The sequence below is a fragment of the Cygnus olor genome, chromosome 3, assembly GCF_009769625.2.
Source record: "Cygnus olor isolate bCygOlo1 chromosome 3, bCygOlo1.pri.v2, whole genome shotgun sequence".
Lineage (NCBI taxonomy): Eukaryota > Metazoa > Chordata > Aves > Anseriformes > Anatidae > Cygnus > Cygnus olor.
In genome coordinates, this window is record NC_049171.1 from 38364836 (window position 1) to 38392796 (window position 27961).

General features: G+C 38.9%; 2 protein-coding genes across 10 annotated transcripts in view; one reads left to right on the forward strand and one right to left on the reverse strand.

Moving 5' to 3' along the window:
- RARS2 (arginyl-tRNA synthetase 2, mitochondrial) overlaps positions 1-20822 on the reverse strand; it is a 55563-nt gene extending 34741 nt beyond the window's left edge. For 6 of the 7 annotated variants that reach the window (XM_040553806.1, XM_040553803.1, XM_040553807.1 and 3 more), the window contains exons 1-10: positions 20688-20822; positions 20083-20156; positions 19357-19462; positions 15997-16080; positions 12639-12736; positions 11252-11307; positions 9629-9712; positions 5885-5961; positions 2532-2687; positions 518-624 (exon numbers count right to left, since the gene is read on the reverse strand). In XM_040553806.1, coding sequence (XP_040409740.1) covers positions 518-624; positions 2532-2687; positions 5885-5961; positions 9629-9712; positions 11252-11307; positions 12639-12736; positions 15997-16080; positions 19357-19462; positions 20083-20156; positions 20688-20822 — 977 coding nt within the window. Of the gene's footprint in view, positions 1-517; positions 625-2531; positions 2688-5884; positions 5962-9628; positions 9713-11251; positions 11308-12638; positions 12737-15996; positions 16081-19356; positions 19463-20082; positions 20157-20230; positions 20342-20687 lie in introns of those variants that run through there. The other variant, XM_040553808.1, reaches the window with a different exon arrangement.
- The window catches only part of ORC3 (origin recognition complex subunit 3), a 36979-nt gene continuing 29825 nt past the window's right edge, over positions 20808-27961 (forward strand). For 2 of the 3 annotated variants that reach the window (XM_040553790.1, XM_040553792.1), the window contains exons 1-3: positions 20808-20926; positions 23010-23064; positions 25917-26014. In XM_040553790.1, coding sequence (XP_040409724.1) covers positions 20903-20926; positions 23010-23064; positions 25917-26014 — 177 coding nt within the window. In that variant the 5' untranslated portion in view covers positions 20808-20902. Of the gene's footprint in view, positions 20927-23009; positions 23065-23580; positions 23605-25916; positions 26015-27961 lie in introns of those variants that run through there. The other variant, XM_040553793.1, reaches the window with a different exon arrangement.

Genomic DNA, 27961 nt, shown 5'->3' on the forward strand with positions numbered 1-27961 from the left:
AAGGCCTCTTGTCATATGACACCATTCACTCTGAACAATCTTGATCTTTCCTTGAACGACTGCCTCCTAGAAGTCTTGTCAAAGACCATTCCTCTAAGCTTGCCGTCACCACTGGTGATGTCAGAGAACCACCTCCTCATATTCTGGTACATTCTGTGAATATAGTTTTCTTCCCCATTCAGCCAGGCAGCACACAGAAGCAAGGATCTCATCTGACTCTCCTTGTTAATTGACACACGCAACTACCAAACTAATCAACAGCTGAAAAGGCCATCAGGAACTGACTGCTGTCATTGCACCTGATTTGTCATGGCCAGGCTTCAGTGTTAGTGACAAAAAAGGCAAACATTTTTTTTTTCTATGATTGCACAAGCCCTGTTGGTTTTCTATTAGAACAGCTGTTGAAACCATATAAAGAAAACACTTTCCTGTAGGTTACATACACACTGCGGTCATCTTATCTTTTAACTGAAATGTTAAATAAACCACACCAATAGACTGAATAACCAGGTCATACATTGTTTTCTGAAGGAGTCCTTTATCCTCCAACATCCTTAGAACTTCCTGGGATTTCTCTTGATAAAATGATTCTCCAGAATACTCATCAAAGTGGACTCCTAGACGCTGAAAGGATCCCAGAATATGAAAGAAGAGAAACATTGTTAGATTGCAGCCAATCATTTCTTCCAATTAAGTCAGATCACAGATCTGTGCCATGGGTCAGAGAGCAAAAACGGATTTTATTCCAGGAAATGTCACTTCATTGTTAAAAGGAAAATACATTTGGATTTTGATATAATCAATTTCTGCATTAGAATTAATCTCCCTGAGCTGAATACAATGTTAGATATAACGTTAGAGAAATTAGGAGTAAACTGGAGAGAGCGATTAGTATGGAAGTTCTGGGGTATATAATTAACTTGCTGTGCTAGAGGTGAAACCAGTGGACTACAGTTACCTGGCCCTGAAGCCAATCCGATTTTAAAGGATTTAAAGGAGGAAAAAAAAAAGCAGAAACTGCTCACAAACTTTGCTGAGCACACAGAAATCACCATTGCTAGGAAGGCTGAAAGTACACGTAGGAGAACCTGGATGACTAACTGCTGAAACAGGGTGAAATATGATATAATAGTACGAGGGACAAGGTTTTTAATTGAGGACAAGAAAAGCTATCAGTCCATCCTCTATATACTTATTGGTTTGAAAAGGAATTGGGAGAGCGAGATCTAGCTGTATCCACCATCATGTGATGGATGATGAGTAACCATCACGATGCAGTTGCATACTCAGCCCAACACTCCATTCACCCTAACAGGTCAGGTTCCCACTAGAATTATCAAGGCTGTGCCTCACTTAGGAGACTTAACTTAGGGTGCTAGGCACGAATCCAGTGATATCTTTCAGGGATGAAATTAAAGAACAGTGAGGTTATCTGGATTATTGAGGGTAGGGCAAGCCACTTCTCTTTTAACTTTGCAAAACAAGGCTGAAAGAAGACATGTCTGTAAATACATCACAAGGAGGGGGATGGAAAAGTGCTGTTTGAAGTAAAGAATCATGCTAGCAGAGGGCAGTTGCATAAAACTAATCACAAACTCCTCGGAACTGGAAGTTAGAAAAAAAATAAATGACCAAGCACTTCAAAATCAGGCGCCCACTCCAGAATCTTATTGCAAGAACGTAGGAAAGAGAAACACTAGCTAGTTTTCAGATGGATTCAGGTGGTTCTGGAGCAAGACTATGTCCTATTAATACCAAGAGACTGAGTTCAGTGACAGGAGGTTTATTTCCACTCCCTTTTCACAAATTCATAGCACTGATTTTTTGGTTGATACTGCATACTTCTCCCATGAGACAGTGGACACCAGCTCCATTCTTGAGATTACAGTATACAACAGATGGCTGTATGTTAGTTCAACTCTACCTACAGAGTACTTATGCACTGATTACTATTGTAATCTCCTGCTGCTATAATTTCTTTCATTCGATTTAATGTGTGACATACACAACTCCACATTATCACATCAGACTGGAAATGTGAAAACAGAGTTATCTCCCAATAAAATTTATAACGTGGAAACTTAAATTTAGTGGGTTGTTGCTGACTTCAAACGTGAAGCAAATCCGAACAATATTTGGCTAACGCTGGTTTGCATTGTTGCTCAGTGCCATACTCCTGGGTTTAGGGCTCCTGAGAATGGAGGATTAGTCAACAGTCCAATTAGATGGACCCCATTAAACAAAACGTGTCTAGGTTGCAAGCAACTAAAGTGACTCTCTGCTTGGATGCTAAATCAACTACCATGCTTTTTCCAAACAGAACAGAGCATAACCTGGCATATTTAGAAACATCTTCCCCTCGACAGTGTGAAGTTTACGAGAAAGGCAATGAATCCACAACATTACTTCAGCCTCTATTCTTAAGTCGCAGTCTCTTGGATGAAAAGGTGCTGTCAATTATATTGATGGACCAACAGATAAAAGGAGACCATTTTACTAGCAACACATAAAAAGCAATGGATTATTTGTACCTTATAAATTCGGATGTATTCTTCAATGCTGAAGCCTCTAAATTGTTTCCAAAGTGACAACGTCTGATCATCATGTTCCTCCAGTTTTCTAAAGAAATCTGCAGCCAGCTTTTTTATGTTTTCATCTTCTGCTGCTTTGTTAATCTGCACATAAACCTAAAACATAATGGCACTGAAATTGTTGAAGAAATATAATGCTCCCCTCAAATAAAGTTCTACAAGAACAAGACAAACAGACTCAAAGGTGACATTTTTAATGTCAAAGATTTTAAAGCTGTGTTAAAGGAACACATTTCCTATTTAAAGGATGAATGACTAGTCTAAACTCCAATAGGAAAATGTGCAGCTAGCTTATCTTGAAACAAGACTAATGTCATAATTTTTGACTGCTGTTGCTACCAGTGTCTTCATAACCTTGAAACAACCACAGCAGCAGAATATGGAAGAAATAATTTGCATGAAGGGGAAACCATCACACACTTTTAAACCAGAGGCTTTTCTTCAGAGGACCACAAAGTTGATACTTTGCATTGCCTAGAAATTAGATGGCAATTAGAAAAAAAAAATCAAACCAAACCAACAACAATAACAAAACCAGTTCTGATCCAAAAGCCACATGCTTATAGTACTCTGCATCCACACTAACACTTGCTGCCTCTCTGTGGCTGGAGTCAAGCATACGAATGTCAACACCTGACTAGAAATGCACGTGCACTAGCAGTTTGCTAGAAGTACTACTAAATCTTAGCCAATCTTACCAAGGTACACCAAAATTGGCTCTCCTGTTCATAAACAAATTCCTTTGCATATAAAGGCCAAATATTTCACCAGACAGTGATTCTCTTCTCTCCATGTGTAATAATTTGAAAGCTCACTGAAAAGTTTTTAAAAAGTTATAGTATTATGTAAAAATAATTAAATTAACCAGTGGTTACACTGTGTATTTAGACCCAAAGAGTTCAATGTGGATTAACTTTCAAGTCTTTGTAAGAGAGTTTTGATCCCCAAATCACTGCAATCTTGATAATATAAACTTCACTCTTGCAATGTTCAGATGAGTTTGCCAGGAATACCTTGCTTGAATGGGTCCGCCTATAACAAAAAGCTTTCACAGCAAAACTCTTGAACTTTTCCCCTTCCTTTCATGTCCCAAGATTTTTAGAGTATTGCTGACAAGCCTCAAAGATTAATGTTTGCTTAGTTCTGCCACAAAAAAAAAAGGAACTTGAAGTAGAGGAAAAATTCTACCCTGTCCAAGAACAATGCTCCCCCTCCCACGAACAATGGCTTCACACACTCTGTCTAACCCCTTCCCCATCTCTGATGCTGTAGAGCAAAAATAATGCAAAAGACATATTTGAATCTGACTCTTGGCCAAAATAGGAGGTGTAAAGCTATTTGGAAAGGTACATTCATCCACATATTTATACAGAGACTGTGCCATGGAAATTTTTAAAGTTCATTTTAACTATAGGAAAGATTGGTTTCATACAACAGCAGAAAAACACCCCTTTAAAACATGCCTCTGTATTTGATACAATCCATGAATACAGCTGAACAAACAGTTAAAAATAGAGAATATTTGAGAACTGTAATGTGGTCTCAAACAACTACTGCTTTAGAATCTTATAGCTCAACTGAACACTGTTCACTAAATCTAAAGATAATTTTTTAAGGTCCTAAGGCCTACATGCTGCTGCAATAGATTATATTCTAAAGCTTTAATGCTAAATTCAAGTAGTCAAATTTTAAATCCTAAGAATGGACTGAAATTGTAAATAAAAATTAAATAAGATATGTCAATGCATAACTACAAGAACCTGATTACTACTTTCTGTCTCTGGAAATCGGTCCTAAGGCTCTAAAACACATCCATGCCACTAAGCTATCAATTTTCTTGAGCAGACTTCATGGGTGAGGGAACGTGTAAACAAAACACTCCTATGTCAGAGAGGCTGGCAAACTCAGAAGAAGCTATTCTGCCACATAAACAACCTGCCTAATATGTATTCAGTTGTACAGTGCCCAAGCATTCAACCACACTTTGTTCCTTTGCCAGTAAACAGGTTTATGTGAAAGAGTTAACCTGACGTACTGCCTGAACACCAGCATTAGCAACTGTTCCCACATTCAGCTCGGAAAGTAAAGTGTAATTCAGCTTTGTAACAGGAGGACAGCATCACACAGGAACCTCGAGAAAGCCCCATTAACACGTGAAATTTTTCTTTTAAAGGATGAGGCCAGGGACATCAGCCATTCCATAAACATCCATATATCCTTGTGGCCGTTGCATTTGTACAGCACACATTGTCAACCAAAGATAACTTACAAGTATCAAAAGATTCACAAAAGCCTTTTTGGTTTGTTTGTTTGTTCGCCTATTGCATTGTTTGAAACAAGAAGTAACATATGAACTGGTAAAAAGGAAGAAATAAATAATAACTTGCATGTTGTTATGCATATTTGGATGGAGCAAACCAACATCCAAAATCATATTAGTTCTGTCATAATTTAACAAGTATTGTTTTTACAGTCTGTATGGACAGTCCAGGGAGTTTGTTTGTCCCCGACACATAGAAATGCAAACTGTGACACTTGCACTGTGCCAAGGCAGGCATGGTGGGCAACCAAGAGAGCACCCTCCTGCAATTAAACAGCTTTCCCTACTGTCGGAAGGCTTTTCATTAACGCCTGCCAACAGAAATTGCACCTTCTAATAGTCCTGGCTCTTTCACACAGTTGAGAGAAAGAGCAATCTGCAGGGCTGGAACAGCGTTCTGAAAAGTGACGGTCACTTCTCCTTACCTGTATATATGCTAAGGCTCCACAGTAGCTACAGTAGCTACAAAACACCTCGAAGATAATCTTCCCCCAACCATAGTGAATTGTGTACTGAGCAATGGAAATGAAATGTTACTGTTCTAAAATATGAGCAACAAGAACATTTTTACACCACATATGCCACTTCTTTCAGTGTAACTGAACACAGCTTTGGTAACCAGCACACAACAACGTTAGACGTCAGACTTCATTCCCACTGCAGTCACCAAAGTTGAGCTCAGCGGTCATCGCTGTTGAGTTAGGACAGCTGATACCAGTCAAGCTGTGGCAGTAACAGCACCCAATGCAACCTGAGGACCCATTCAATTCCCTCCCTTAGGGGATGTATTTTTCAGCGTAATGAAACCTGTCCATGCTGTCATGGGCACCTCTCTTTCAATTAAGTTATTAAAATACAACATGAGTTGCACAAGTCCCTCATGACCCTGCAGAGGCACCATCCTGTACAAAACTGACAGTGAAGTTAAATGGATTATCCTCTGAAGTACCCAAATGGTCTTCTCTGAACTTACCTCGAAAAGGTGTTGTAAAGGACTGGATTTTAGCTTTTCTTTATCGCCAAACTGTTGGAAACCAACACCCAGTAAACCTTGAAAACAATTAAATACAGAGTTAGACAATAGCCCAGCCCAGAGTGTATTGTTTTGCTGATTAAGTTGTTTTAATAAGCAAGCCCTGTCTTAGCACTCTATGTAGTAAGACAAATTGCCTACGTATCTAAACAATATAGTAAGTGCATGCTATAAACACAGACCAAAAGCATAGCCTTTTATTCTGCTGTATGAAAAAAGCTTTAACAACTAGACTTTAGTATGAAATACAATGTCAACTTTTCAATTCCTCATAAATGGAATTTGTTTCTAGACTTGCAGATAAAGTTATATTTTACACAGCAACCAGCTGAAAACACAAAGCCATACAGGGGAAACCGTCCAGCAAACAGAATAATCAACCCCCTTGTTTGGCTTCCTCCCTTAGCAGCATTATCATTTCAAGGACAGTAGAAACTGGGACACAACGCGGTATTTCACATACCACTCATGCAATACTTTGAAGGGAGCTTTTTGCTAAATGCTGAGAATGTGCAGCTTTTCTTCACTTTATCTGATTTGGCTTCAGCGCTTTCTGAAAGCCATCTGAAAGGGCAAGAAATTTAAACCCCAGTCTTATTGTCTAAGTCAAAAGAGCCCATTAACTCATTCTGTAATCTAGCGATATTAACCCCATAGCCTCTTAGATTATCTGAAGCTGCTTTTAAGGTCATCTCTTCCTTCTGAGCTAACAAGGACCTGGACTGATATAAAGACAGCATCTGAGGAATGCGGGCACCCCTTTGAAAAGCCCTCTGCAGCTAAACAAACAGCACTATCTCAAGAACTTCCCTCCTGAAAACAGCGACTGCGACAGAGGCTGTAGCAGATTTAGATATGAAACACAAGTTAGAGTTTAGGAAATAAAATGTGTCTGATCCTATTGAAAGGGTGTTACTTTAAAGATAGCTTGTTCTATGGGCTATCACAGCTTGATTTCTTAACGATCTCTCCCAGATATTAGTGTACCTACACACCCCAGTTCTCAGTGCTGGTTTCACAGTCCAACCCCCAGCAAGACTTCCAGTTTTCATTCAACCCAAACACATCCTTCCACACGTCCCTGTCTTCTCCTAAATATTTGTTATACTCCCCAATTACTGGCAAGATGTAGCATGTGTTGGGACTGATTTTGACTTAGGTGTGCTGACTGGTGAGCTGACAGGCTGAGCTCAGAAGTTAACTTCCTCTCCCTGAAGGCACTACATTGTATTTCTGCCCCTACACATCCGCCAACTGTCACAGAACTAGAAGAACTTTGTTCTCCGAGATATTTTTTGTCAGATCTGGCTGAGATTGCCCAATGCATTCAGAATTTACTAGGAGCAGAGTGTCAGGAAGATGGATGGACTGACAAACAGAACGACTGCCTAAAATTTGTTACCTGAAGAAACCTGCCCCAAAACTGCTTAAAGCTTGAGGTCTTCTCTGCCATTTTTCAGCAAAATACATTTTCAATTATTATTTTTTAGAGCCTTCAACAATAGCAGTTGTAATGGAAATGCTGACAGATTGTTAATTATAGCACCGCTTCTGGGAAAGGACTAATACTAATATTCCTATGCTATAATTCTGTGAAGCATGACTGTATTATTTGTTATAAAGCCTGTCACATATTTGAGCTGAGCCAGCCCAAATAAAGAAGGGAGCACCCATCTGGAAAGCTACAGTTGGGACTGCTTTGTTGAAAGTGTGATTTTTAACAGCTGTGCTCTGGACAACAGGTACATAGGTAAATAACACACAGTCATCTTTATTCTTTCTAGAAACTTTGTATTAAAGTTCCCAATATTCAGACTCGTGAGTACAATTTATCTTCAAAGAGTGAACGAGATCAGCTGAGACGCCCTTTGCCTTTTGCATTTGATTGCTTAATTGCCATTGCCACATTCATTATACAAGTGCTGGTGATAAAAATAATGTCTATGGGGTAAAAATGGATGAAATATGTAATGATGAAATTTATTTAATTTTATGTAAACTCATTCTGTATTCAATTCTTATGAAACGAATCCTAAGTAAAGTGAAACTCTGCTATAAATTATGGTTTGACCAGAAACACGATCAGAACAAACAAGCTGGGGAGGAAACAATTTGACAAAGGGAAAAAAAAAGAAAATAAATTCTATTACTGCTCTTGCAGTCATAAGAATATTTTACCAAACTGTCTACAACCCAGGAATTTACTCTAGAAGAAGAATGGATAGAACTGAATACCTTTTAGGTACATTATCAATACTGCTGAATGTGAATACATAAATAGAGTAAAAGTAGGATATTTCTGCTAAATTTTTAGCCTGGTTTTACTCACAGTTGATTAATTGAAATCCCCAAAAGCAGTCGAACCAGCTCAACTGACAGGGGCAGTATAAGGGGCGGAAAGCAAAAATGACTGCTTAACAGACACTTCACTTCGTGTTTGGCAATTAAAATAAATATAAATGCTGTTTTCGGACCCCACTGCAAAAGCTGTGTGGCAGTTCTATAGTTCCCATGAGTGTTCCAGTTTTCAAGAAGGAGGAAATGGGCATGGCTGTATTTCTTTTTTCTTCCTAAAAATAGGTCAGAATCAGCTTTAAGGTGGGGGGATTAGAAAAGAAATGGAGAATTTAGATAAAACTTAAAATGCAAGATTAACAACAGAAACCAACAAAATTGTGAATCCTATGGATGGGTCAACTGCCATATGTGAATAGTATTTACTGGCCTAGCAAGCAGACACAAATGGACTCTAGTCAGGGAATAAATATCAACCATGCGGGACTGCATGAGAGGATCTCTCAGTCCTCACCTGATGGACATTTCAGAGGAGGTAGCAGTGTGTATGTACGTGCAAGCAAATGGACATGCAGGCAAGATTGACAGTCTTCTAAGAACTACTCACTTGCACGTTCTCCACCTATACACCTCTCTTTTGCTACATTTTAATGGTAAACTGAATATTTTGGGGTAAGCTTTGCGATACCTTTAATAATATAAACACTCTAGGCTTCAACCTACCAAAATGCAGTTGCTAAACAAGTTGGTTATACTCTGTGAATAACGAACTTGTTTCCATAGGGAAAAACAACAAAAAATATATAAAGACACACACAAAGACAATTAAATACAAGAATATAACTTCTTTTTTCCCCAAACAATCGTTCTATTGTTATGCATACAGGTGTGGCATAGCTAAGTTAACAAAACTTACTCTCCCACTATTCCTATTACCTATGCAAAATCTGAATAAGGAGGACAGTAGTATCACCACAGACATGCAACAGATACGGTAATACGTATTTATGTTGTATGGAGGCCGCAGCAGTAGCCTGTTCAGATACTAGAGCACCACAACTACAACCACCATACTCAAAATATTTCTCCTGTGCATTAAACATAAACCTCAAACAACACATAGGTAATCTGAGAGCTACTGAGGAACCGTTGGGCAAATTTCCTCTTGTATTTCTTGCACGGTAGTATACGTCATACTGTTGATGAATCACTCTGGATTGCTTTGTTTTTGTCTTAAGGAGACTAACGACACATTACATGCATGTTAACACAATACTGCTCTCTATGAGCCCAGTATGAACCTGATGTGCCTGCAAAAACTTCAGTTGGAAACCCCGACCACATTATACAGTTGAAAAGGGAACAGGAGAAACAAATATCGAAACATACCAAATTGCATGCCCCAGTCACCAAGGTAATTTATTCTTGTTACTTCATGTCCCAGTGCAACTTTGAGATTTGCTATAAAATTCCCTGGTAAGGAATCAAAATTGGTGTTATTATGCAAAGTTGTAGGTCAACCTCAACAGATCAATTTTATGGTTTTGTCATATTCAAAATGAAAAGGAAAAGCAAATCAGTCAGGTGAACTACTCCACACAATGTGCTAAAATACTTCCAAACTTAAAGCTATAATCTTTTGAGCAGGAAAAAAGCAGCTTTGCATTTGAGAGGTGCCATAATGTGTCTCATGCAGATCCATATGTTTGTGTCACTGTTGTCTGTGCATGCACATTCTGGAAAGTACATGAATATAAAAAACACTTATGTCCATAAGGAGTCATGTACGACTTCTCGTATATTCACAAATATGTGTTAGCATCCATAATTCCCTTCTCAAAGCCAGGAAACCTCATACCAGGAAGTTAAGTACTGAAATTCACAAACTGCTGTTAACTGTGAAGTTAAACGGAGAACTCCAAGTCCTTGAACAGTACTGAACACTTAACACACTGTGTGTCTGATATGGTCCAAACTTACCACATCACATAAGAACATCTTGGTTCTAATTGTTATTACAACAAAAACCCTTCATCTTTCTCCTGAGCTTAGCTGCAGCATAGAATTACAAAGAAGAAATACATGCAACCAAGAAATAAGTGCAACCCTTCCCCTATTCTTCTGTGCTTCAAGGGTACCTTTTCATTACAATACTGATATCAAAGGTTGCAAAAAGCTTTCTCTTTTTCCTTTATTGTAACACCATACTACAGTTTGCAATCACTTTCCATTCCTACTCCCTGTCATCAATTCATTCTGTTTCTATTGGATAAGCATCCGTTTACAGAACTATTTTTGATTTTTTTTATAACAAAGGGTCCGGAAATGAAACAAACAGCCAAAAATATGTAAGGCCACCCAACCATCAGTCCACGAAGAGGCATTTATTAATTTTATGTAACTGATAATTATACACGATACATTAGTATAATTAAAAATAATGCATTATTAGCTCAACAGAAGCTGTAGGGTCTTCAGCTAATAACCTACAAATTTTAATGAGACAGGGCAAAAGAAGGGAGAAATAATGTTTTCCATATGCTATTAGAATACTGCACAATAAACTACTTAATTATTCCATGACAAATGACAGCAACTGTGTCAGTAATAGTAGCATAAAAGAATTAACATATAAAAGCAAATGTCTTGCAAGACAACCACCAAGACATAACTATCTGCTCTACAGTCCAGCACAAATCATAAATTTGAAATTCAAAGGACTTTCATAACACCTCAATGAAAACTGCCCTGGGTGTCTTTGTGGAACAATTTTAAAGTACTTCATTTAATGTTCACAGTCATAAAACTATATTATGTGTGACTTAATAAATCTGCCAGCAACACACCATGCTCTTTTCTTCACTGTATAATGAGCAAAAGGCTTTTAATTAGCAAGTCAAGCCTGACACAGCCACTCCACTAGAGGAGTGAAAGGTTAGCAGAATTCCCCTGTCAAGTGAATCATGAAGACAAAGAAGTCCTTTTAGGACACAGACTGAAACGCATACTCACCTATTATTGTGGAACGCAAGTGTCCTATGTGAAACTTTTTGGCAATGTTAGGGGAGCTGTAACAAATTTCCACAAATAACATTTGTTCAATGTACGAGACTGCCAGATCACCAAGTCAGAAGTATTCAACTCATTAGTACAGCAGAAGAACTGTAATTAAACCACAACTTTCAACTTGCCCTTGCAATTCTCTGATTAGTTTCCTTTCCAAGTAGTAGATCTCCCTATCAAACCAACTTTTCCTCTCATATCAGCCAGCAGCCAGTGTTAAAGAAAAAAAGAAAAAAAAAAAAACACCAAAGAACCGCCCAATATCCAACTATACGAGTGATAAAGGACTTACACTGCTGTCTCACTTTTCATATATTTTGGACGTAAGAATCATGTTCTTCAGACCTTTATTAGAGGTAAATCTGGTACCAGAACAGGTAACTTTGTATACAAGAATCAGTAACTAAAATCACATTTTCTACTAACAGTGTCCTCTTCAAAGCTTGTAAATGGCATATCGTTATGCAAAAACAACAAAAAAAATCCACACCTCTAACGCTGTTTTATAATGTGAACAAATGTTTTGTTTAGTTTGTTGTTTGTATTTTAGTTCACTTTAAGCTTACAATAGTGGAATATTATTAATCTGTCTTAAGCATTCACTTGAAAAATACTACAAAATAGTTGAAGTAGATCTTTACAGATCTTTATCAGCAAAAGGAAAAAGGAACACTGTGCCCACAACTGTTTACTCTCAAAAACAAAATTCAATTTCAGCTATGAACATCCACCCTCCAAATTAAAGGCATGTGCTGACTTTCTGACTAAGGAAGCCTACACAAAGAGAATAGGTGAACAATGTTATTATTTTTTTTCCAATACGTAAAGTGATCCATGTCAACCACTTTTCTTTCCATGAGCAGGTGACCACAAACAAAATAGATACTGGCCAGAAGTTCTGGGGCCAGCAGTTGAGAAGATTTAGCAAGGTAAATGCCTGGCTGCTCTAGCAAGTCAAGGATGAAGGTGGTGAGGACAGCTAAGTAACAGCTTTGGAAACTGAAACCCAAGTGGAAGAAGAAGTGCATTACTGGCTGAAAATTCAGATGATGTCTCTTGATAACAAGATAAAAGAAGCCTACTTAAATACTGAATGCTATTATGCGCTAAAGGAGAACGAGGCATGAACTCTTCAAACACCAAAAATACATTCTGGAAAAAGCCTCAATTCCCTAAATAAAACTTATATTCTACTTGGCAAATATATCAGAGTATTAAATACAGATGAATGTAATACCATAAATACGGTTTAACTTCACAGGCACCGCACATTATGGCAATGAATATCAATCAGCAGACAAGGCTGTATTTCAAAGGACTCATTGCGAGTGCTTACCTGAACTCAATCACTGCCTTCTGTCTAGGCACCAGCGAGAAAAGTTCACTTTTTATTCCGTATTCTGAGCCATCTTTCAACACCTGCTGCAGCACAGTCTAAAGCACGGGGAAGATAAAATGAAGGAAAGTAAGTATCAACAGAAAATGTGATCAGGAAAACCATCCACCAACCACACAAGAGTCTGATCCCACAGCCGGTTTTCGCATTACCAGTTAGATGGCTGGTCTGCCAAGAAAACAAGGTATCACGTGCAGATGGAAATGCCATTAACTTTTGAAAGCTGCACTGGATCAATTAAATAAGTTAGACAAATTGTAAGCAGAGATTTTGGTGAAAATCTAAGCTGATTTTGGTAAAAACTTAAAAGTAGAAAGTGTAGATCTCATTAAAACTATTAAGTTACACAACATGTAACTGCTGGAGAGTCACCCAGAGGTAATCAGTAAGCAGGAAAGGAAAGTCAGCCCAAGAATGTGGGTAGAACAGTAACCTCATGTAAAATAAAGGTGTTCTCATGTAAATAGGACTCTTACCTTATTCTGACCAGGACCCTTGCCATGCCTAATTCAGGTAACACATTTTAAAATAACAGCTATCATGTAGAACTAGACCATAGATTTTGATCAAAGATTGGGAGATGAGAGAATTTATTTCATTGTGCAGCCAGATGTTCTCAGCAGGCTTTTTTTTTTCCTGAATTAAAAAGAAAAGCTACACAGCATACCTCTGAACTTCTTCAAAAGTGCTTCCTTCCCATGAATAAATCTTATCAAGGCACACTTTGAGGAATTTGGAGTGAAATTTCTATGAGTCCTGTCCTAGATCCAAAGTTTTTGTCAATGCGTGAATGCAAAGGACACCCACTGCACACAGCACAACCCAGTCCAACCCTTAGGGACACATCAGATCTCCCACACACTCCTTGTGACCGAGGCCTGCAAGAAATCCAATGTGCTATAATTGCACGAGCATTACTGTGCTTATGCTGGTCACCTCAACAGCACGTGAACACATTGTTATTTTCAGGAAATCTGACACAGAAGTTCAGGATTTCTAGCCTTCATGATTAGCACTAAAGCCAGCCTAAGGGACAAAACTGCAGAATCCTCTCCATCAGTTCACTGCGGGTAGACTGAAACAACAGCTTATGGGAGATACCTTATGGTCTGATCATTCTGAATAATAATGGGATACATACACACAAACCGGTGGTTTAAGTGAAGGAAAACCAGACAAAAGAGGCTTAGCTATTTCTGATTTCAGCAATACGAATGCTTTCATTGTTCTTTCTAGAACATGAGGCAGACTAACATCTCTAGCTTTTTCCAGTTGCTTTACATCACTGCCCGCTGTATTTCTTCATCAATCTTTTTTTAGGAATAGCATCTGCCTAATGTTCTTTTCCTTTCTTATTGGATGAGAGTACGTATATACAATGTGGAAACAGAAAAACAGGAGACTTTTGCAAGAATTTAAGCCTCCTCAGAATCATCAAGGCACTTAACTCCAAAACAGGAAGAAAAACAACAACCCACAACACTCACATTCTACTAAGACTGCTAGATTTTCCTAGGCATCAAAAGCCAGCTTGCTTTCTACTCCTCTAGCACCAAGGAAAGCCAACTATTCAGACCTCACGTGTCTCAACACCCCTTCTCCCACCTGCGAATCTGTAAGAATGGCTTGTACAAAAGTATGTCTACTTTGAAAGCATGGAGACTGTCTAAAATTCCTTAAAATATTTCCTCAACAGATTGAATGTAGTTTGTGGAAAGAGGAATCCTATGCTAAGATTATCAGTACTGCAATCATACAGCAAGGTAAGTCCCTGTACACACCCTGTATTCTTCAGTTTATCACAGTGATGCCAATACACTACAAAACCTAATACACGAAGCTGTAAGTCTCGGACAAACTTCCTGAAGATAGTACAGGCCTCTGGCAATGTGAACTGAAGTGGAAATCTCATTCCATTCAGTGGAAAGTTGTTTGTTTGATTTTGTTTTTCCTGAAGTCACCTTAAAACACTTCTGCAGCAGAAATAACAGCTGTAGAAAAAAGGAACTATGCCTGTAGAGAAACCTTTAATGCTGTTTTCATTATGGCATCTTAGAAGGTAAGCCAGACACACACACAAATCCTCAAATTTACCATAGCCCTGTTCTCCTTATTAGTGAAAGTCACAGCTAGGTCTGATCTCCTCCTCTCTCCTCAGTGATATAATGCAAAATTCTGTGTTCTAATCCCACATTTCTTCCAGCAAAATTCTACTAGGCCAGACACATAGTTTTGCTTGACTCATTATTCTGATTAAAATCCCTACGACAAAGCACCTTGTCAAATCCTGCCCATGAACACAATTTAACACCAACACTATTCTTTCAGTGAATAGTCAGGTGTTATGTTCTTATCATGATGGATTACAGATAGTTAATGAGAATTTAAGGAGATGTTTCGAGGCAATAAATAAAGCAGCCAATTGATAGGAATGCCTAGGTATTAGCAGTTCACAAGGCGACCTATCATTCAGGAGAAGATGATAACAAGCCTAAGAGACTCGCCCAGTGGAAGCCCTGTTAGGAAGAGAGCTTCACCAGCATTAGGTAAGATCTGATTTTCTGCCCAAATCACACGTGGCTCATTTTCTAAGACCACAATGTTGTTTCCACAAAAGCTGCTTAGATTAATGCCTTGAACACCACCACAAAGTAGCTTGCAACCCGAGTTAGTTCAGCTGGCTTAGCAGGGCTTTCATTCACTCCCCAGTCGAACAGCACCAGCCAGCCACCTATCCTAAGGGAAGTCCTTGAAAATAATCCGGACTGAGTGCAACCGAAACACTACTCTTATGGACTGAGTGGTATCTTCCTTTCACTAAGTTACTGGTTTAAAAAATTAAGATTTCAATTCCAGTCAGATTGGACTTTGCAGAATTTTTGGCAGCAAAGTATGTAACGGTAGATTTGAAGTCAAGTACTTTTATTTCAGGTATCTTTCTACCATCCTTCTTTATTTTAAACAAGAGTTTATATGCAAGACCAAAATTTTGAGCTGTGTACTTCAGAAACACAAAGAACATGTGAAAACTGCCTTTTAGAGCAGAAACATTCAAGAAAAAGAAGAGTATGGTTGTAACTGAAGGATAGATGCATTGTTTCCTCAAGAGGATAAACTTCCCTGAGCCTCATTCCCAATTCTAGACCAACCTAACAAAGCAGCATTAGGAATCCTTGAGGAGAATTTATGCAAAAAAAGCAGATATGTATAGAAAATATCAAAGGCTATGGTTAAGTATTTTATAGTTTTACATTGAGGAATTTATTGAGGAACCTTAACACACATGAAATATACTCACCTTTGCCAGTAATTCCCTGTTTATCGTAAAGTTCACTGTTCCTGGACCAGTGCTGATTTCACTCACTACAGCATCACATTTTAGCTATAAGAACAAAATAGAACAGTAACTCTCTATGAAAACAGGTAAATTAGGAAATTTTAATTCAATTCACTCAAAATATTAATTTAATCCACTACAAATATTAAATGCTATTTATCTGATTGGAAACAATCACAGATCATTTAATCCATCCTGTTGAAAAAAGGATGACTTTATTATTTCTAATCCATACTTACTAGCTCTGAACACATCTCACTCTGAAATGTCACACGTTTGTTTTGCTTCAGTCCTTGCATGTGTCCAGGCTGTGTTTTCTTTTGTCTGTGAGCAGCAGATGATCTCTTTGTATGCACAAAGGCTGAGATGCATTTGACAGCTTCACAGTGTGTGACAACACAAAAAAAAAAAAGATCCACGTCTTAAAGAAAATCTGAGACAAGTTTTGGACTGCTGTTTCTTGAAGTTCCTGACTTGAACTACAATACCTTGCAGCAGCCAGTGATACAAAATAAAGATGTTAAAGGTTCATATATTAAAGATTCCATTTACAATTTTCAGAAGGCTCATGTTTTGAAAATTCTGAAGCTGTAAGGAATGTTTAAGCAGCTCTGATGTCAACCTCCTCTTTACACAGATTTTGGTCTCTTTACAGGTTGAGAGTTTTGGCTTCGTTTTCACTAAAGTAGCTTCCTTTCATAGACAGGACATTTTCTCAAAATACAAAAACAAACAAACAAAAAACAGAGGATAACTTGGTCATCTTATAACTTGGTCATCTTGTAACTTGGTCTTTGAGAGAGACAAGCTACACGTTCCTTCTGGAGTGCATCATGATGAAGAAGAAATTCTATCCCCATTCTAGGTCTTGTAGTTAGATCCTACCTCAAACAGGAGTAATTACTGTTAGCCTGTAAGTTATTTATCCTTAACAATCTCCAATAACAACAAATTCCATTGTTTATTCATAAGTTACATGAAAGAAATATTTCTTATACTGACTCTGAATTTCCCTCCTCTTTGTTTTACTGAAGGCCCATTTTACCCATGTTATGGTGCAGATATAAAACAGAAATTCCCACTGCACTTTCTCCATACTGTTTGTTCTGCTAAACGTTTTCTACATAATCTGTCACTACTATCTCAGTGTTTTTCAACTCTCTTTAATATGAGAGCTTATTTGTCCTCTCCATAGCTCTATCAACCTTTCCTCCAAGTACTTTACGGTTCTTTAGTAACCAGATCTCCTCATGCCTATGGCTTGGATCAGAATGCCATATCAGAATATCCTATAAAGGCATAAAAAGAAAAAAAAGTTCCCCCTCAGCCAAGAACTAACAGTTGAAAGATGAAGCAAGAAGCAGCCACCCAGATCAAATCAAAAGCCAACAGAAACAAGACAATTACAACCTTTGTGACAGACAAATCTCAGCATATCTTAGCATATTGTTCCATTTGGCATCACAGTGCCTTATTATTTTGGCTACTTTAGTTAATGGGAACTATTTCAGTCTTTTCTGCCTAACCTAAATATCTGTATTTCAAACATTGTGACCAATTTCCTCTTCAGTGACTAAGAGCATGCTACTGAAACTCGAGGTACTCTATCAACTGTTTATCAAGACAAACACTGATCACTGCCTACATTTCTCTGTCTCACTGCTAATTTTTGATATTATGGTCATATTTTGCATATTTGTATTTCTGTACTGCTTATCTTTGTGGATGACATGATCAGTCTAAGCAAATTATAATAAACGCATTGCCTTTATCCAATATCCAACAAAAATGATTCTAAGAGATTAGAGTGGTTTTTTTTTTTTTTTCCTCCTTTGGTTAACCAGCGTGGTGTACTCAATTTCTGAGCTTATATTGATGGTCTGCTCTTTTCTACTGTTACATCTGCTTTGCTGTCTAAAGATGTGAGGCTTGGTGGCCAAGATTTATTTAATGAGCCAGAACCAATAAAAGAGAAAGACACATTTGTAGCTTTCTAATCACTGGTAACAGCATTTGTTTTTGAAGTGACAGACTAGACACAGGGAAAAGAATTGCTACCATGATGTTACAGTCACGGGAACAGAATGCCCACAGAGGCTGTTAAATCCTTGGAGGCTTATAAAACCACAGTGGATTTCAAAAGTCCTGAGCAAACTCATCCAAAAGCCCTCAAAAACCCGCTTTGAGGAGGAGACTGGAACAAATCACTTCCTGAGGCCCTTTCCAACTTACATTATTCTGTGATGCTAGATCATCTTAAAGTTGTTTCAGAACTTTTGGTTGTACATCTGTGCACCATCAGCTCTTCCTCTGCCTGAGTCAGAATATTCATGTGCTACAAAAATGGGTCCAAAGTATGGTTCTCTTCAACACCTCAGCAGTGAAGAATGAAATGAGGAAATAGTTTAGCTTCTCAGTAATATTCTAATTCTTTTTATTCGTCCTTTTTAACTCCTGATCATATAGCAACCCTACTGATTCTCTCTCAAATTTGTTCTGAGGCAGATGAAGCATCTTTTTTACACTTTTATTATTTGACCTACTGCCTCTTTGCACCTAACATTGCCACTACTTCTTAGTTTATACTCCTCTTCATCAGCACCAGTAACACTTTTTTAGATTTTGAAGGATTTTTTTCATCTCTAATGATCCCTCAAAACCTAGCATCATCTTTCTGGTCCCTCTTTCAACCCTATACATACCAACTTCTCTGAATTTTTCTTCTCTTCCATGTACCTTTTTTTTCTTCAAGGTTTGTGTCACTTCTGTATATCTTGTTTTGCCTGTTACTTCTTTTTTATTACAGTAGCTATCTTTAATGACTCAGCCACTGCCATTTCCCATGGCCTGAAATGGCCATGAAAACATTGCTGTTCTAAGAAACCTCAATTTCAAAAAGTTAGTCAGTTAGTTCAAAGTCTGGCCTGTTTGACCCACAGGTTAAGTTTCTCCATTGTGATTTTAGTGTTGGATTTTGCCATCTTTAATTTCTCAGGCCACTACATACTCAATTTTTTCCTCTAGTTTTGGTCAACAGTACGGACCACAGCATAGCTTTTAGGCAGTGCCTCCTAACTCACAAATATTACTTGTTCTCAAACTATTTTAAAACAACAATTTGACAAAAAACTTAACTAAAACTGCTCCTCCGATTACCTGTGAAGACTCTGTGGGTGAGTGACAATGGGTGCAGTCATTAAACTACTCTGATCCAAAGAGATGTTTGAAGAAAGAATATGATTTTCTTTACGATGCCTGTTACATCCCTCATCTGTAAGTTCATTACTGCATCAAATACATGGAATTAACGTATTAGCATACCTTCTCAGCTAGCTTCTGAGCTTGAAGCTGAAGATCTTGTGCTAAGCAATCACCAGAATGATTTTCTAGAACAGAAGCAATAGAAAGCTGGAAATCAGCAACATGCCTGAAAAAAAAAAAAAAGAACAGATGAAAATCAGGGAAAAAAGTGTTGAAATGACATGGAGATTTGACAAATCCAAGCTGACTCTGCATATGGCAAGTCTAATTGGCAAGCATAAGCCAGTTGCAGGTACCCAAAAGTTAGCTATGTTTAGAAAGCTGCAGTAGAAAGCTAAATATTACCTTCGCTCTAATACAACTGTAAAATACATACGGTGAAATCACCATGTCACAGTAAAAAAATGTTATACTCATGAATAAAAGTAGTTTATCTGCCAAAATTACTACACCTCTTAAGTACGACAGGGAAAAAAATATGTAACTTCACATTGGTTCTAAGCAGTTTCACATTTAGTTCATTTATTAATACTGAAACATTTACCATTCAAGTGGTGCATATTATTTATATTTTTGAAGCAATTATATTTGTGTGAAGCTTGCTTCAAAAAATAGAGTGGTTTAATTAGATTTAGGTATCTTCTTATAATTGGACCGGTATATTAGCTTAGGTTTGCTTTTCTGTATTTCTTTTTCCCTGAAGTCCTATTAAGCCATTGTACTAAGAAACACAACCAAAAATAATATAACATGACAAAATATTGTAAAATAAAGTGCAATCACTACCGTTTTTTGGAGACAGGAACTGCAGATATGGACTTTATTAGATTTTCCGGTGGTAGATCCAAAACTTTCGAGAGCTAAATTTGAAATAAAGAACAAAGTGGCTTAAGTGAAAAAGATTCAGGAAAAGTATTGCTCCCTGTTTAAATACCTGTGAGGGATTTTCAAGTAAATTTCCTCTCGGGGAAAGAAAATAAATAATTATGAAGTACTTTAAGCTTGCTGTTTTCCAATTTGCAACACGAACACGGGGAACAATAAAGGAACCTTAGAAAAGGAAGAAAAAAAAAGCCAAGGCAAAACATCATGAACAGGTTCTTTATTTCACAGGATAACGTTTTATTAATTTATCTATTTATTTATTTATATCCTCCAGCCCCTGCACGCTAAAACCGGCCCGCCCCCCCCCCCCACCTTGGCTGACCCAGGACCCCCCCCAGCCGTTAGGGGTGGGCGGGCCAACGAAGCCCGCGCCGATCCCCTTGGCAACCGGCCCTACCAACTGCCACCTCCGGGAGGGGGGGATCCGGCTGAGGGCTCAAACCGGGCGGCTCCGCTTTCGGCACAATCCCGCTCGGGGCTACGGAAGGACGGGCTGGGAGGGTTACCTGGGTGGCGATGCTCCTCCGGAAGGCGCAAGCTGCCATGACCGGGCCGCGGAGCGGGAGGTCAGCACCGCCCCTTGCCCCCGCCCGCCGCTTTCCGCCCACCCTGTCAACGCCGCGCTGCCCCGCACTGCGCATGCGCCTTCTTTGCCTCCCCTCTCGTCAGGGCCGTGTGGCCGTTACCTCACGGAGCCGTGAGCGGGGGGGGAGGGGGCGACATGAGTGTGGGCTCCGTCTCCAAGGTGAGGGGGGGGGGGGGGTCGCGTTTGATGTCGTTTAAGCGTTACATTTGTGTGATTTTTTTGGTTTTTTGTTTTGAAAGCTTACTTTTGGTCCACGGCCAGGGGCGCCAGGGGCGCCAGGGGCGGTAGCGAGGAGGGAACATTTGCCAGAGCGCTTCGCTTAAAATGTGGTACAGCACCGCGCTGTGTGGTGTCTTGCTTGGTTATATCGCGGGCAGCAGCAGTTGGCCACAGCACGCAGGGATGTGTTTTATCCTAGGAAAACTCCCTCCCCTCGTGTTATTTTCCACTGAATCCTGACGTGTGTCTGGGTTCTTCAGTGTGCAGGTGACCGTGCTTTCAGGGGGACGTGGAACTGCTTACAACCAAAGTTAAAATTGAATCTAGAAAGAGTGGGTTTCCCTTTTAAAAATGTTGCTTTTAAGTATTTGAGCAGTGAAAGGTCCTTCCGTTGTGTCCTGTGTCTTATATGTAATACTTGGTAGTTTTACATACTCATCTCTGCTGCATTGAATGTAAAACATTCAATAATATTTGTAGTTCGTTAGACTTAAGTATGCATTCTTTGTTCTTACATCTATGTGTTTTATACAGTTCTTTTCATAGAATCGCAGAATGGTTCGGATTGGAAGAGGCCTTAAAGCCCATCCAGTCCCACCCCCCTGCCATGGGCAGGGACACCTCCCACCAGCCCAGGTTGCCCAAAGCCCCATCCAGCCTGGACTTGAACACCTCCAGGGATGGGGCATCCACAGCTTCTCTGGGCAACCTGTGCCAGGGCCTCGCCACCCCCTGAGTAATTTGGGCCAATTCCAGTTGTCCTCTCATGAATTACTGTTCTGACTTACTATGTGTAAGGCAGCATAAATAAGTCTGTGTCAAAGCTTTTTGTAGTGGAATTGTTCCACAGCATTTAGGGTATGGACAATACAGCTGGACAACTTTTGTCCAGCTATTTTTAGATGGTTTTTAATATGTAGTAAAATGGAAAGTATCTGAGAACTTTTCCAATTCCTAAGGCAGTTTTTCAGAGGGGGACAACAATAGGTATCAGTGTTTGACTTCAGATTCTTATTTGGATCAGAAGGGAAATAACGTGTCTGAAGATACCCAACAGTCTAGTGTTTGTAATCAAAATTGAGCACCTTTCTAGAGTTTTACTTTTATTAGATCATTCTTATGCTGTTGGCTGAACTGTCTCAGTTTGAGTTCAGTAATCTTTGCTTATGCAAGCATATCTGTGGGAAATACTGGATTGAATCAGTCTGTTTAAATACCTTGAACATTTGTGGTTTTGCTTCACTCTTGCTGTGGCATGAGAACCTCACAGCAAGAGCTGGGGAAAGTGTACGATTGCTGGAATAAAGGAAATTGCAAAAAGTAGATGAGTATTGATTTGGGAGAATGATGGGGGAGAAATTTCAGGTTTTCTACAGGAAATTGAAAAAATCTCCCAGAATTCAAAGCTTAGTACTTGCATTTGATTTCATCCTTCTTGGTGATGAATCAAATCTAACTGTGAGATGACTTCTATCTGGAGGACTTCTGGAGGCAGGGTTTTTATTTATCTGAACCTTTTCCAACCATTTGTCATTCTGCTTTTATCTGTCTTTACTTTTCTATTCTGGGATGGACTTGTCCTCTGCAGTTGCAGGGTGTCATTGGCTTTTGGATCACCTCTGCTGTGCATCCCAGCCTCTTGCTTTGCTTTTAACCGAATCTGTATCGAGGAAACTATTGATATGTCCCCAGGGAATCATTTCCTCTTAATTTTAAATCTGTTGAATGAAGGTACGTGAGGAGTTCAACGATTCCTCTCGCTGCTGTTCTACCTGATGGATGAATTGAAGAACATAATGGAAGGGTGATAAAAGTTCCTCACAGATATTCTGGGATACTGTTTCCACTGCTTTTCTAGCTTGAAACAGGAAAATAAAAGCACAACTAATGGTATCCTTAAGATGCTGGCAATTAGGTTTAATTGTTGATGGAACACTGTGGTTAAAGGAGAATAAAATGCCCTTAGGAGTCACAGTCAGATTGATGCTCATTTTGAAGTTATATTTTTCTTGTTACTCTCCAGGGCTGCTTTGTTTTTAAACCAAGTCCCAAGAAGAGAAAGGTGTCTCAAAAAACAGGTTAGTGCATTTTGATGTATGTTGCTGTGCTTTGGGAGGGTTAATCCTGGAAGCTTCAGTTCTGATTGAATTCTGTTGTAGCTGTGTGAGGATTTCAGTTGCTCCTTGATGTCAGTATTTCTGAAAATTCATTTCTTCAGAAGTAGTAGGTTAGTGTAAATGTTTTTTTCATCTCCAGCAATCAAGAATGTATAGCTGGCCTTTGTCTTTGCATTTTTATTTTTTTTTTTTACAAGAGAACTTTCCATGCTGCCATAAATTGTTAACTGACAAACCATCTATCTGAAGAGTCTGAATGAGCCACTTTTAAGCTGTGGGAGTCAGAAATGATATCCATTCATAATTCTTACCCTGTTTGGGTAGTTTTTCTTCTTTTCCTTGAACAACTTTGGCAGAAGCCATTTGTGAACATCCCTTGGCTTGTGTTTACTAACGTTTGTTGTTATATTTACTTTCTTTTCTCCAGTCCAAAAGGCATGTATACAAGTCTCTGGGCATTTGAGGAAGACCAAATGGGACAGAATGTTATTGAAGCCATAAGTAAGGCTGCTCAAATAGTTGCTGTTTGAAAGTTGGTCAGGGAACGAACTGTTCTTATTCCAAGGTTAAAGTTTTTCGGCAGGGACAAAGCTGTCAAAAAGTGTGACAGTTCGAAAATACATATTTTTTAAAAAAGTGGAGGGGAAAGTAATAAGGCTTTGGAAATCATCACAGACTCCTTCATTAGCAGAGGGACTTACATCAGCACCTGCTTTAAAATTAATTCCAAATTATTTTTTTCTGTGAGAGTTGGCACATCTGTGGCTCAGGGAACGAGAGGTAGGCAGGTATAATCCAGTCTGTCATTGCAAGATAAATAAACTAACAACCAAGACCTATGCACTTAAACCACGTTGGAATTTCTCCCTGTACTGAACAGTATGTTTTTGCAAGATTTATAAATCATGGTTGGAAAAATGTGTTGCTCCACTTAGCACATGCTTTGTCACAGAAAAATGAATTTGACTGGGCTATTCTGAAAAGAGAAGCAGAAGGGAGCTGGTTTGACTGCTAACAGCAGTTGATTCAAATGGTATTCTAAATAAACGTGACTTTGATATGCATATGTTGCATTTGGAAGGCCAAACCTGACAAATGTGAAGTTTCAGGTGGGGTTGATAATACCACCTCACAAAGGCCTTCTGTGCACATTTGCACATACAGTTTCAGGTCTGGTAGTATAGAAAGAATATTATTCTTTGGAATAATAACTGTGGTGGCTGGATTGTCTTTAACTCAAAGCCTGTGTCATCAAAGTGTGTTATGTATTTAAGTAATTTTTCTTAGGGATACAAATGAGATGATAGCTCAGGGCAGACGAGGAAAACAGAAGATTAGGTGGGGATGGGTGTTGTTCATCATCTACAGTGAAGGTTTTTTTGGTGATATGAAAGATTAAATGTGCTCCTCATGTGGTTCTTTAGAGGTCAGACCACAGCTGATGCTCCCTTGGATGGCTTAGCAAATGGACCTTGTAATCAAACTTCATATTTGCATGTCTTTAGAAAAATTTAGCTGTTATGTTCAACGTTGCCTTGTAGCAAGCAACAGGTAACAACAGGCTGTTTACTTCACCTTCAGCCTTTGTGTTCTTCCACGTAGTGTTAGGGAAGCCTTAAAAGCTACACCAGCTGGGAGTAAGGCGTGGGTATGCTGGGAGCAGGACAGTTGCAAACCTGTGCTATTTTATTTTATGAAATGTAGACTGTGTGAAGGTGGGAGGAAAAACAAGAAAAATGTCACTCAGACTTGTTTCTGTTCAGGCTCCTATTTCACTTTCAACTCTGTCCTTCTTGTTAGGAAGCTGGTAGAGAGTTTCTGTACTCATATCTGTGAGCTAGAGGAGCACCTGGGAAGCCAGATGCATTCAAAAATGTGCCAAGACATTGTGTTACTAAAAAGGAGCTGATTTTTGAAGGATTCATGGCTTTTATGGCTCAGATATTTTTTTTCTCATTTTCTTCTTTGTGAACAGCTCACATAGAAGTGAGAGGCAGCTTAGAGATGATTCAAAAATACAGGCTTGGTTTGTGCTTAAAAGTTTTGCTGGGATAGTTATGGTAGTTAAGATTATGTATTTAAAAAAATAATCTGTATTTCAAGTAACCTAACAGTCCTTTCCCAGTATACCTTGTTTTTTTTTTTTTTTTCTGGAAGCTGGTATTACTGCATCTTTCCAGGAAGACAGAAAGGATTTTTATGCACATGTTTGTGCAAGCCTTTGTGGTTCTTATCAGACTGTAATAGTGAAGGAGGATTGAATATTTAATAGGGGAAACAGACCCACAAAACTTTCTGAAGCAAGGGGAAGATATATACCTATATATTAATATTGATAGTGTGTGTGTGTGTGTATGTACTTTGTGAAGCAAGGGGAAGATGTAATTAATATTTATATATATATATGTGTGTGTGTGTGTATGTATATATGTATACACATATACATACACATATATATGTATATACATATGTATACACACAGATATAAATATATGTAATAATAATGGCTTTTTGCCCTGATTTAGCCTTTAGCTCGTCTGGGACTTGAGGTAGAAGCCAGCTCTTTGACTGAAGGCTGTATAGTTGGGCAATAGATTCTGCTTATTCCCTCACTACTTCTACCAGATACCAGCAGTTAATTAACTGGCTAAGAGAAAAGTCATCTCCCTTATACCTATATAGATATATCTGCTGTATCTATCTATATAGATATCTTTATCCATAGGTGTTCTTGCTTCAGTTGGGTACTTTGCTTTCTTCTCAAGAGAAAATGATTTGTTTTAATAATATTTGTGTTTCCCTTTGCTTTCTAGCTGACTACTTCAGGGAAGGAAACAGTGATTCAGAGGATAGCGAGTTACGGTTTGCTACTTGTCAGTCATTATGGAAACACGTGAAATTGGAAACAGAGGTGAGTCTTGCACCTAATACTAAAGCATTTATAACAGTGCTGCTTGCTTCTTTGTTTTTGGAGGTCTCTTTTTACACACTTAAAAGAACAATTTGTTAAAGCAATAAAAGGGCCAGAAATACTGACCAAGACTGAAATCCTTTTCTAGTGTACGAAATTAAAAAAAAAAATATCCATCAGTTACATATTACTTCTTACCACAGAACTACATGCTTTTGATGCTTTAAGCTGCTTCTTCTAAGCTTCTGTTTTAACTAATTGACCTTCTTATTATTAATTCCTGGCATACTTTTTTTTTTTGTTATTTTTTTCCTCTATCTCCAATTCTATTCTGTGTGTGCCAGCCCTCTGAGGACTTCAGGCTGCTTTTGACCTCAGTGTTACAGAACTCATAGCAGCCCAAGATTCACAGTGGATTTATGAGAATACAACTGCATGGATGTCAAATAGTGAAAGATAAGGCTGCAAGCTGAATCTGTTGCGCTAGTACCGACAGTGTCAGTGGGTTTGTCTGGTGGGGATGGGAGTTAATTTCATATTGAACTGTGGCCTCCTAATTGTTGTGTAGTAGATGGCATGCTGTTGTTGTGTCTGAGTAGCCAGCTGGCTTGTATTATAGCATGAATAATTGCTTCCGTACAGCAGGGATTTCCTCCTCTATTCGGTGTCAAGGATTCTGGGCAAGTATTCCGTATCCCTCTGCCTGCTATTGGGTATTAAACATTATGAGATTTTTTTTTTTTCCCCAAGTTTGTTTTGGGATATACAGTAGGAGCCAGCTGGATGGAGCTTGTAATCTGGACCTGTGGGCTAAACTCGTAAATTCCTCTAATTCTGTTTCTACTGTTCCATGATCCAGCTCACTTGGACTCGTCAGCACACTTTTCAAACCATAACAACCAGGGTGCGCAAAGCAGCGCGCAACACCACGGTGCTGATTGTAATAAATAGAAGCTTTTGGAGGTGTATTTGGTATCATCCTACTAGCTGCTTCAGCCTGACAGGTTAGCCACCAGCGCTGGCAGAACCTGCCTTGTCAGTTACACAGTGAGGCTAGAGGGACAATGACATCTGTAGCCACTTCTGGAAAACCTGTTCTTGTCTTCTTACTTTGGCATGGTGTTGTCAAGGCTTTTGAAACGATGCTTCTAGATAGCCAGCAGTGGCTGCAGGATTTTCAGGTTGATGAAGTGTTTTTTTTCCTAGTGCTCTGCAAATATTTGTCCAAGAACAGCCAGCACAACCCATCATGGTAAAAGCCTCCCTTAACTACTTAGAAGCACAGAGCCGTTGCCATCTGGAAAATCGTCATTCTTTCCTGTCCTAAATATTCTGCTGTTGGTTGTGGTGTGTTTTTTGATGCTGCTAGAAGTTCACCAAATATTTTGGCTCTTCTTTCAGCTCCGGATGGAAGACAGTTCATCTCTACATTGACAAATTGGCATTGGCCTTGCCTTAGTTTGCTTTACCCAATAGCAGATTATCTGCACTTATTTTTGATGCTATACGTAGAATTTTCTTCACTAAGCTTCTGGGGAATCTGTTATATTTTCCTACTGAATTTTGAATTTCTGTCCTTTTGTCCTACTGTTGGAAAACTTGGAGGTGATAATTGTTTTTACTTAAATAATCATGTGACAAGTCAGCTTGGAAGGGACCTTAGAAAGTCTCAAGTCCTTCAAAGTCTCTGAAGTCCTTCTCAAAGCAGCATCACTTTGTGAGGTCACACCAGGTAGCTGAGGGCTTTATCCAGTCAGGATTTTATTTCTTTTGCACTTTGAAACCCTGGTGTAGCAAACACAATCCATGGTAGAATACCTGAGAAGTGTAGGGCTTGCTGGTTTGGACTCTTATTCTAGGGCTTCTAGTAGCGCACTAAGGGTAGGATGTTCACTGAAGTGTTTGCCAGGATATGCTACCTGACATTTTTGTGTCAAGCTATGTGCT